Below are 12451 nucleotides of genomic sequence, written 5' to 3'. Positions count from 1 at the left end.
CTCAGAGTTCAGCTCAGCCCAGCCAGGCATGGGTATGAGGGGCAGGAAGAGGTAGGGGGCTACCTCCAGAGCATTACTAAAACAATAGGAAAGTGCTGGCAACAAATCAGATGCTTAAGGCTATGATTTCAGTTTGGGCAAATAAGATCCTGGTCTAGAATTTAAAAACAATGTTAGGACAACTAAATGACTATAGGAAAATTTGAAAACCTCTGACATATTCCTGGGAATATAAATCTCTGCCATACCAGAAAAGACCTGAAAAAGGAGAATGGACTAGTCATTCAATTCTGGCTCGATTTGAGTTCCTGGGCAAGCAGGAAGTAAATTCAAAGGATATCTTGCAAACTAAAGCCTGAAGGTGTGCCTTCTCACAGAGATTTTCTTGACGACGACAACCAGACAAGGCATTTAATAAAATATTCTGACCAATTATTGGTTCACCACTAACTGTACTGGCCCAGGTGTGAACTCTAGCATACCAGGCTTTAAAAATTTTTTTTAGAAATTTTTTACCTAGCAAAGAACTCAATGGCTAGCAAAGAACTCAGGGAATACAGAATTAGTAAAGGAAAATCACTAAACAAATAAACAGAGAGACCTTCAAGATGGCAGAGGAGTAAGATGTGGAGATCACCTTCCTCCCCACAAATACATCAGAAATACATCTACATGTGGAACAACTCCTACAGAACACCTACTGAACACTGGCAGAAGACCTCAGACTTCCCAAAAGGCAAGAAACTCCCCACGTACCTGGGTAGGGCAAAAGAAAAAAGAGAAAACAGAGACAAAAGAGTAGGGAAAGGGCCTGCAGCACTGGGAGGGAGCTGTGAAGGAGGAAAAGTTTCCACACACTAGGAAGCCCCTTCACTGGTGGAGATGGGGGGTGGTGGGGGGGAAGCTTCGGAGCCACGGAGGAGAGAACAGCAACAGGGGTACAGGGGGCAAAGCAGAGAGATTCTCGCACAGAGAATCAGTGCCGACCAGCACTCACCAGCCTGACAGGCTTCTCTGGTCACCCACCAGGGCGGGGATGGGGGTGGGGGCTGGGAGCTGAGACTCCGGATTTGGAGGTCAGATCCCAGGGAGAGAACTGGAGTTGGCTGCGTGAACAGCCTGAAGGGGACTAGTGCGCCACAGCTAGCCAGCATGGAGCCAGCAGATCAAATATCCAAAATCAACTCGATGTACCCTGCATCTCTGGAATACCTGAATGGACAACAAATCATCCCAAAATTGAGGTGGGGGACTTTGGAAGCAACTGTAGACTTCGGGTTTCCTTTCTGCATGTAATATGTTTCTGGTTTTACGTTTATCTTAGTTTAATATTTAGAGTTTATTACCATTGGTAGATTTGTTTATTGATTTGGTTGCTCTCTTCCTTTTTAATTTTGTAATATATAGAAATATATACTGTTTTCCTTTTTCCCTTTTTGTGAGTGTGTATGTATATACTTCTTTGATTTTGTCTGTATAGCTTTGCTTTTACCATTTTTCCTAGGGTTCTGTCTGTCCTTTTTCTTTTTCTTAGCATAGTTTTTAGCGCTTGTTATCATTGGTGGATTTCTTTAATGGTTTGGTTGCTCTTTCTTTCCTTTTTTATGAATTTAAAATTTTTTTAATTTTAATAATATATATTTTTTCTTTTAATACCTTTATTTTATTTTATTATTTTTTTCTTTCTTCCTTTTTTGTCCTCCCTTTTCCTCTGAGCAGTGTGGCTGACAGGGTCTTGGTGCTCCAGCCGGGTGTCAGGCCAGTGCCTCTGAGATGGGAGAGCGGAGTTCAGGACATTGGTCCACCAAAGACCTCCTGGCTCCACATAATATCAAATGGCGAAAGCTCTCCCAGAGATCTACATCTCAACGTTAAGACCCAGCTCCACTCAATGACCAGCAAGTTACAGTGCTGGACACCCTATGCCAAAAAACTAGCAAAACAGGAAAACAACCCCACCCATTAGCAGAGAGGCTGCCTAAAATCATAATAAGGTCATAGACACCCCAAAACACACCACGAGACACGGTCCTGCCCACAAGAAAGACAAGATCCAGCCTCATCCACCAGAACGCAGGCACCAGTCCCCTCACCAGGAACCCTACAAAACCCACTGAACCAACCTTAGCCACTGGGGGCAGACACCAAAAACAACAGACACTATGAACCTGCAGCCTGTGAAAAGGAGACCCCAAACATGGTAAGTTAAGCAAAATGAGAAGACAGAGAAACACACAGCAGATGAAGGACCAAGGTAAAAATATTAAATGGAAAAAATACTAAAAGCAGCAAGGGAAAAACAACAAATAACACACAAGGGTATCCCCATAATGTTAACAGCTGATCTTTCAGCAGAAACTCTGCAAGCCACAAGAGAGTGGCAGGACATATTTAAAGTGATGAAGCGGAAAAACCTACAACCAAGATTACTCTACCCAGCAAGGATCTGATTCAGATTCGAAGGAGAAATTAAAAACCTTTACAGACAAGCAAAATCTAAGAGAATTCACCACCAGCAAACCAGTTTTACAACAAATGCTAAATGAACATCTCTAGGCAGGAAACACAAGAGAAGGAAAAGACCTACAATAACAAACCCCAAACATTTAAGAAAATGGCAATAGGAACATACATATCGATAACTGCCTTAAATGTAAATGGATTAAATGCTCCAACCGAAAGACACAGACCGCCTGAATGGATACAAAAACAAGACCCGTATATATGCTGCCTACAAGAGACCCACTTCAGACCTAGGGACACATACAGACTGAAAGTGAGGGGATGGAAAAAGATATTCCATGCAAATGGAAATCAAAAGAAAGCTCAAGTAGCAATTCTCATATCAGACAAAATAGACAAGAGACACAGAATGACACTACATAATGATCAAAGCATCAATCCAAGAAGAAGATATAACATTTGTACATATTTATGCACCCAACATAGGAGCATCTCAATACATAAGGCAAATGCTAACAGCCATAAAAGGGGAAATCAGCAGTAACACAATCACAACAGGGGACTTTAACACCCCACTGTCACCAATGGACAGATCATCCAAAATGAAAATCAATAAGGAAACACAAGCTTTAAATGATACATTAAACGAGATGGACTTAATTGATATTTATAGGACACTCCATCCAAAAACAACAGAATACACTTTCTTCTCAAGTGCTTATGGAACATTCTCCAGAATAGATCATATCTTGGGTCACAAATCAAGCTTTGGTAAATTTAAGAAGACTGAAATCATATCAAGTAATATTTCCGACCACAACACTATGAGACTAGATAACAATTACAGGAAAAAATCTATAAAAAATACAGACAAATGGAGGCTAAACACTACACTACTAAATAACCAAGAGATCACTGAAGAAATCAAAGAAGAAATCAAAAATACCTAGAAACAAATGACAATGAAAACACAACGACCTAAAACCTATGTGATGCAGCAAAAGCAGCTCTAAGATGGAAGTTTATAGCAATACAATCTTACTTCAAGAAACGTCTCAAATAAACAACTTAACCTTATACCTAAAGCAATTAGAGAAAGGAGAAGAAAAAAACCCCAAAGTTAGCAGAAGGAAAGAAATCATAAACATGAGATCAGAAATAAATGAAAAAGAAATGAAGGAAACAATAGCAAAGATCAACAAAACTAAAAGCTGGTTCTTTGAAAAGATAAACAAAATTGATAAACCATTAGCCAGACTCATCAAGAATAAAAGGGAGAAGACTCAAATCAATAGAATTACAAATTAAAAAGGAGATGTAACAACTGACACTGCAGACATACAAAGAATCATGAGAGATTACTACAAGCACCTATATGCCAATAAATGGACAACCTGGAAGAAATGGACAAATTCCTAGAAAAGCAAAGTCTTCCAAGACTGAACCAGAAAGAAACAGAAAATATAAACAGACCAATCAAAAGCACTGAAACTGAGATTAAAAGATCTTCCAAGAAACAAAAGCCCAGGAGGACTAGATGTCTTCACTGGAGAATTCTATAAAATATTTAGAGAAGAGCAAACACCTATCCTTCTCAAATTCTTCCAAAATATAGCAGCGGTAGGAAGATTCCCAAACTCATTGTAAGAGGCCACCATCACCCTGATACCAAAATCAGACAGAGATGTCACAAAGAAAGAAAACTACAGGCCAATATCACTGATGAACATAGATGTAAAAATCCTGAACAAAATACTAGCAAACAGATTCCAGCAGCACATTAAAAGGATCATACACCGTGATCAAGTGGGGTTTATCCCTGGAATGCAAGTATTCTTCAATATATGCAAATCAATCAATGTGATACACCATTTTAACAAACTGAAGGAGAAAAACCGTATGATCATCTTAATAGATGGAGAAAAAGCTTTTGACAAAATTCAACACCAATTTATGATACAAGCCCTCCAGAAAGTAGGCATAGAGGGAACTTACCTCAACATAACAAAGGCCATGTATGACAAACCTACAGCTAACATCATTCTCAATGGTGAACAACTGAAACCATTTCCAGTAAGATCAGGAACAAGACAAGGTTGCCCACTCTCACCATTACTATTCAACATAGTTTTGGAAGTTTTAGCCACAGCAATCAGGGAAGAAAAAGAAATAAAAGGAATCCAAATCAGAAAAGAAGTAAAATTGTTACTGATTGCAGGTGACATGAAACCATACATAGAGAATCCTAAAGATGCTACCAAAAAACTACTAGAGCTAGTCAATGAATTTGGTAAAGTGGCAGGATGCAAAATTAATGCACAGAAATCTCTTCCATTCCTATACACTAATGATGAAGAATCTGAAAGAGAAATTAAGGAAACACTCCCATTTACCATTGCAACAAAAGAATAAAATACCTAGGAATCAATCTACCTAAGGAGACAAAACACCTGTATGCAGAAAACTATAAGGCACTGATGAAAGAAATTAAAGATGATACAAGTAGATGGAGAGATATACCATGTTCTTGGATTGGAATAATAAACATTGTGAAAATGACTCTACTACCCAAAGCAATCTACAGATTCAGTGCAATCCCTAACAAACTACCAATGGCATTTTTCACAGAAATAGAACAAAAAATTTCACAATTTTTGTGGAAACACAAAAGACCCCGAATAGCCAAAACAATCTTGAGAAAGAAAAACGGAGCTGGAGGAATCAGGCTCCCTGACTTCAGACTATACTACAAAGCTACAGTAATCAAGACAGTATTGTACTGGCACAAAAACAGAAATATAGATCAATGGAACACAACAGAAAGCCCAGAGGTAAACCCACGCACATATGGTCACCTTATCTTTGACAAAGGAGGCAAGAATACAGTGGAGAAAAGACAGCCTCTTCAATAAGTGGTGCTGGGAAAACTGGACAGCTACATGTAAAAGAATGAAATTAGAACACTCCTTAACACCATACACAAAAATAAACTCAAAATGGATTAAAGACCTAAATGTAAGGCCAGACACTATCAAACTCTTAGAGGAAAACATGGGCAGAACACTCTATGACATAAATCACAGCAAGATCCTTTTTGACCCACCTCCTAGAGAAATGGAAATAAAAACAAAGTAAACAAATGGGACCTAATGAAACTTAAAAGCTTTTGCACAGCAAAGGAAACCATAAACAAGACCAAAAGACAACCCTCAGAATGCAAGAAAATATTTGCAAATGAAGCAACTGAAAACGGATTAATCTCAAAAACATACAAGCAACTCATGCAGCTCAATATCAAAAAAACAAACCACCCAATCCAAAAATGGGCAGAAGACCTAAATAGACATTTCTCCAAAGAAGATATACAGATTGCCAGCAAACACATGAAAGAATGCTCAACATCATTAATCATTAGAGCAATGCAAATCAAAAGTACAATGAGATATAATCTCACACCGGTCAGAATGGCCATCATCAAAAATTCTACAAACAATAAATGCTGGAGAGGGTGTGGAGAAAAGGGAACCCTCTTGCATTTTGGTGGGAATGTGAATTGATACAGCCACTATGGAAAACAGTGTGGAGGTTCCTTAAAATACTACAAATAGAACTACCATATGACCCAGCAATCCCACTACCGGGCATATACCCTGAGAAAACTGTAATTCAAAAAGAGTCATGTACCAAAATGTTTATTGCAGCTCTATTTACAATAGCCAGGACATGGAAGCAACCTAAGTGTCCATCAACAGATGAATGGATAAAGAAGATGTGGCACATATGTACAATGGAATATTACTCAGCCATAAAAAGGAACGAAACTGAGTTATTTATAGTGAGGTGGATGGACCTAGAGACTGTTATACAGAGTGAAGTAAGTAAGAAAGAGAAAAACAAATACCGTGTGCTAATACATATGTATGGAATCTAAAAAAAAAAAAAAGAAGAAAGAAAAGAATGATCAGAAGAGCCTAGGGGGAAGACAGGAATAAAGATGCCGACCTACTAGAGAATGTACTTGAGGATACGGGGAGGAGGAAGGGTAAGCTGGGACAAAGTGAGACAGTGGCATGGACATATATACACTACCAATTGTAAAATAGATAGCTAGTGGGAAGTAGCCGCATAGCAGAGGGAGATCAGCTCGGTGCTTTGTGACCACCTAGAAGGGTGGGATAGGGATGGTGGGAGGGAGGGAGATGCAAGAGGGAAGAGATATGGGGACATATGTATATGTATAACTGATTCACTTTTTTTATAAAGCAGAAACTAACACACCATTGTAAAGCAATTATAATCCAATAAAGATGTTGAAAAAGAAAAAAAACACAAGCTGTGGTACATCCATAGCATGGAATATTACTCAGCAACTAAAAGGAATAAGCTATTATAACACAAAATAACTTAAATAATCCCAAAGACAATGTTATGAGTCAAAAAACCAATCTCAAAAGGCATGTTTTTACCATGAGATCCCATGGTTGACTAGAAAGAAGCAGTGTGGTGTAAGTGCCTGACAATTAGCTTTTTTGATTCTAATAAGAAAGTGCCTGACATTAAGCTTTTGATTGCTGAGGTATACATTTCAAAGAAATCCATCTCAAATAAACCCATTGCCAGCTATACAACTGTATAAAGAGCCAGGCCACCCCACCCATGAAGTTTCCCTTTTAGAAAGCCCTGGTTGACCTAGATAACTGATCATTTGAGTGACCCTGCTTTTCCCTCCCTGTGCTTTAATTCCCACTCTCACTCTCAATAAACAGTGAACTTGTGAAACACTAGGTACCCCACCCTCAACCAGAATAAAGTAAGAACCCCAGATCTGCTAGTGTGTGCTGTTGCTCTCTAGTATGTACTCCTGTTTCCCACCTCCTGACCAAACCTCTTGCTATGTGGCCCACACGATGTGTACTCCCCAGGACCTGTGAATAATAAACCTCGTTTTTTCAAACTTCCCCAGCCTTTTCCAGCTTCTATGGGTTGCCTGCATTCCTTGGTTTGTGGCCCTTCTCCTCCATCTTCAAAGCCAGCAGTGCTGCATCTCTCTGACACTGCTTCCTTCCTCTTATCTTTTCTTCTGCCTCTCTCTTCTACTTTAGAGGACCCTTGTGATTACACTGGTCCCACTCAGATAATCCAGGATATCTACCCATCTTAAAATGCTGATTAGCATCTTAAATTCCATCTACAACCTCAATTACCCTTTGCCATATAATTGAACACAGTCACAGGTTGCAGGGATTTGCACATGGATGTCTTTGGGGGGGGACCATTTTTCTGCCTATCACAAATTCTGTTGTGATCTCACATATACCCTTACAGTTCACCCTCAACCCCACCTTGACTATGCACAAGTAACCAAGTAAGTCTGACCTGATTAACAACTTCTTTATTAAGTTGAGACTGATCCTCTCTTTTTACAAATTCAAAGATGTACAGTTTTTCTAATAGTCTCATAATAAATGAAGATGACTTACATCAGATAGCACATAACTTTACTTTTAAGATTATCTTTGTTAAGCAATAAAATCCTCAACAAACTCCAAATGCTAGACCAGCAGTTCCCATTGACTACCAACATTTCAAAAACTTATTTTGGGGATTTAAACTGGGTTTCCAGGTATTTGTTTTCCAAATGAAAACATAACACTCATCTGCTCTCCAAAATCTATCACCTATCCTCATCATTATTTCATAAAAGAACATTCAGCACCAACAAAGTGGAAAAGAACCTCAGAATAATGTATACTTCTTTAAATCACCTTAGCTTAATAAAAAATAAGTTAATTGTTATTTTTCTAATTTTGCTGATCTTTGACCAGTTTTTTTTAATCACTTTTAAGATTGATTTACCTGTTACAACTGTGCCACTGTCCACATGTGTCAAGGACTGGGGACGGCTTCGAAGTTTGCTTTTAAAAGATCTTGGTCTACGTGGTGATGCAGGTGGTAGAGGAATCTCTGATGATTGGACTTTGCCATCTTTAATTGCCCGAAGGCGTTCATAGAGCTCCTGTAACTCCTTATTCTGCTGGGTTTGAAGATTTACCACCTCCTGAATGTGTCTGAAGGAAAATCATGCAGAAAGCATTTTAATGGCACAGGCACCATACAAATGAGCCAAGGAACTCTACCAGTACAAGTAAAGTTTAACAAGGAATTTAGATTAAGAATGTGGAAATACAGAATATTTTCACAATTTTAAGATTTTCAATGCCTTCCTAAGTGTGACATTAAACTAATCAGACATAAACAAAAAGCTCAATAAATTGACAAAAACGAATTTCTAAAACTTCAATACAGTAAAAAATAAGTTAAAAAATTAAAGTCTCGGGCTTCCCTGGTGGCGCAGTGGTTGAGAGTTCGCCTGCCGATGCAGGGGACACGGGTTCGTGCCCCAGTCCAGGAAGATCCCACATGCTGCGGAGCAGCTGGGCCCGTGAGCCATGGCCACTGAGCCTGCGCGTCCGGAGCCTGTGCTCCGCAACGGGAGAGGCCACAGCAGTGAGAGGACCGCGTACCGCAAAAAAAATAAAAAATAAAAAATTAAAGTCTCATAGTACTGATAATATTAACCTTTTCTTTATTATATGTTGCAAGTATAAACAGGAAAAAAATTTGTAACATATAGTAAAAGGTTAATATTCCGAATATATAAATAGCTCCTAAAAATCAATAAGAAAAAAAGAAACAACTTTATAGAAAAAGGGGGAAAGAATATGAAAAGGTGACTCCAAAGAAGAGGAAATACAAGTAGCCAATAAATATGAGATGATGCACATCCTTAGTATTAATTAGAACACAAAATTTTTAACATCTTAATTGCAGTATAATTGTTTTACAATGGTGTGTTAGTTTCTTCTGTATAACAAAGTGAATTAGCTATACATATACATGCATCCCCATATCTCCTCCCTCTTCTGTCTCCCTCCCACCCTCCCTATCCCACCCCTCTAGGTGGTCACCAAGCTGATCTCCCTGTGCTATGTGGCTACTTCCCACTAGCTATCTATTTTACATTTGGTAGTGTATATATGTCCATGCCACTCTCTCACTTCGTCCCAGCTTACCCTTCCCCCTCCCCGTGTCCTCAAGTCCATTCTCTACGTCTGCGTCTTTATTCCTATCCTGCCCCTAGGTTCTTCAGAACCATTTCTTTTTCTTTTAGATTCCATATATATGTGTTAGTATACATAGAACACAGATTTTTAAAACTATTTTTTATTCATCTGATTGGAATAAAATGAAAAGAATCAATAATATCCAATCTAATCTTGTTAAGGTGTGGGAAAACAGGCACTTTCATATATTTCTGTTTGGTGTGTAAAATGGTATATCTACACTGGATGACAATTTTAAATGTACAAACCTTTTAACCCAGCAATTCCACTTTTAGGTATCTATCCTACAAAAATACTAACATAAGTATGTAAAAATATAAGGATGTTGCCTTCAACACTTTTTACATAAGCAAAATATGGGATAAAACTGAAATGCCCATTAAGGAGAGATTAAATAAACTTTAAATGGCTATATGCTATTCCAATGTATGGAATAAAGATTATTTGTGCAAACATGAATATGAAGAGGAGACAATGTTAAGTCAAAAAATTGTAGAGTAACATATATTATGATCCCACTTTTATAAAACTCAAAAACTATATATTTGTAAATGCAAGAAAAATGACAGGCAAGATATATACCAAATAGTTCATAGTGGTTGCCTCTGAGGAGATTAGGGCATGAGAAATAGGAGACTGGTTTATGTGCATTTTTACAGTTGTGATATTACGTTTTATAATAAAAAAGATATATTTGGTCTTTGTCCCTGTTCTTGGCACACAGCTCCTAAAACCCTTGTAACTTCCTAAGTGATAAGAGCAATGGGAGAATCTTTTGTTATAATATTTGGTCTTTTGTCCTCAAATAGCTCCAGTTCCTGAAATAGTTCCAGGGTGATAAAGGGAAAAGGAGTGTCTCATTATTCAAAACAAGCCCCTCTGATCACAAAGTGACTTTTGGATAGCCCCTAAGGATGGGTACCTCTAAGGAGGGGAATAAGGATGGAAGTTGAATTAATCACCAATGGCCAACGATTTAATCAATCATGCCTATGTAATGAAGCTTCCATAAAAATCCGTGAACTACAGGGGTTCTAAGAGCTTCTAGGTCGGTGAAGACATGAGGTGCTGGGAGAGTGGCACTTCTGGGAGGCCATGAAGTTCCATGCCCCTTCCCCTATACCTTGCCATCTGGCTGTTCTTGAGTTGTATCCTTTTATAATAAACCAATAATCTAGTAAGGAAACTGTTTTCCTGAGCTCTGTAAGCCACTCTAGCAAGGTAATCAAACCTGGGGAGGGGTTTGTGGGAACCTCTGATTTATAACAAGTTGTTAAGAACCATAGGTAACACTACCTGGACTCATGATGGGCATCTGAAAGGAGGCAGTCTTGTGGGACTGAGCCCTTAGCCTGTGGGATCTGATGCTACCTTTGTAGTTTTCAACCATAAATTTTTTCCATCATTAAAATGTCACCAATCCAAAATTAGTTACCAATCAAATACTTAGCTCTATAAAACCCAAGGCAATCAAATTTGTGACAAAAGAGAAGCAGTCCTTACTTTTCTCGTAATCTTTGAAGCTCCACCTTTAAGTCCTCATCCTCTACTTCTGACTCATCATCACTGCTCATTGGGGAAGACGGTGAATAGAAGAGTGAGCTCTGTGTTTGAACATAGGCTTTTTCTTCACGGAGTGGTAAGCACTTTACTCTCTCTGGACCACTCTTTGCCACTGATTTCCCTCTGCCACCAAGAGTGGCTGAAAATTCACTATTAGAGGTAGGCTGCATCCCAGCAGTAAGTATCTCTCTCTCTTTAAACAACAGTTCAGATCCAGACTGCATGCTACTTCCTGTGGCTGAATTTTCTTCCAATGCCTTTTCTGGAGTCATCAAAGATACAACAGTCTCACAAGCCATACTGAAAGATGAGAAGTTGTCAGCTTGTTTGGGAATTCTTTTATCTTCTTTTAAGGTTTCCTGAAGAGCTTGTAACTTCTGAGAAGAAAGTGAAGGTTGCAGATTGTGTGTGGCAGGTTCCATTTCTACCAATTGAGACTTTGCTGTTTTAGTAAAGGCTAAAGCTTCTTCACTAGGCTGGCTTGTCATTTTATTGAATGCTGGTATGTGTTCTATTCCAGAAGATGTCACTTTCACTGACTGCTGCTGAGGAACTGTAATCACCTGAAATACAAAAAGGCAAAGGTGGCTGGCTCTGCCTAACCAAAGAGTAAACCCACAAAGAAATTCAATATCAATATATAGCACAGACAATTGGATGGTCTTCTGTAATGTACAAACACTGATAATAACAAAACTAAAAAATCCCATCTATACTTGCAATATTAAAAGCTTTGCAATTGGGCCCTTTGCAAAGAGAATTGGCTTCATATTGCTCAAATAAAATTCTGCAATTAAAAAACATTCCATATGTACACCTAAAACTAACACAATATTGTAAATCATCTATACTTCAATTAAAAAATAAAATGAGGGCTTCCCTGGTGGCGCAGTGGTTGAGAGTCCACCTGCCGATGCAGGGGACACGGGTACATGCCCCGGTCCAGGAAGATCCCACATGCCGCGGAGCGGCTGGGCCCGTGAGCCATGGCCGCTGAGCCTGCGCGTCTGGAGCCTGTGCTCCACAACGGGAAAGGCCACAACAGTGAGAGGCCCGCATACCGCAAAAAAAAAAGAAAAAAAGAAAAAAATTCAATTGCCAAGATTCTAAAGGACATGAAATTAGATTTATAAAAAAGATGACCCAACCACCCACCAAAAAATGATGACCCATTTCTGTGCTCCAGTCCAGCTACTAAAATCCTCATTTCTTTAGATTCGCCTTTAGTGGATGGCTACAGAAGGTGACAGGATGTATATAAGGGGAGAAATTAAATATGATAATGATCTACATTTAAAATA

At 38.8% G+C, this 12451-nt stretch overlaps 1 protein-coding gene across 2 annotated transcripts in view; it reads right to left on the bottom strand.

Annotated features, from left to right (window-relative positions):
• WNK3 (WNK lysine deficient protein kinase 3) overlaps positions 1 to 12451 on the bottom strand; it is a 147327-nt gene that overhangs the window by 25425 nt on the left and 109451 nt on the right. The window contains exons 19-20 of one of the 2 annotated variants that reach the window (XM_060138500.1): positions 11091 to 11713; positions 8303 to 8531 (exon numbers count right to left, since the gene is read on the bottom strand). In XM_060138500.1, coding sequence (XP_059994483.1) covers positions 8303 to 8531; positions 11091 to 11713 — 852 coding nt within the window. The remainder of the gene's footprint in view (positions 1 to 8302; positions 8532 to 11090; positions 11714 to 12451) is intronic. The other variant, XM_060138501.1, reaches the window with a different exon arrangement.

Source organism: Lagenorhynchus albirostris, chromosome X (assembly GCF_949774975.1).
Source record: "Lagenorhynchus albirostris chromosome X, mLagAlb1.1, whole genome shotgun sequence".
Lineage (NCBI taxonomy): Eukaryota > Metazoa > Chordata > Mammalia > Artiodactyla > Delphinidae > Lagenorhynchus > Lagenorhynchus albirostris.
This window is presented reverse-complemented; position numbering and strand designations above follow the sequence as displayed.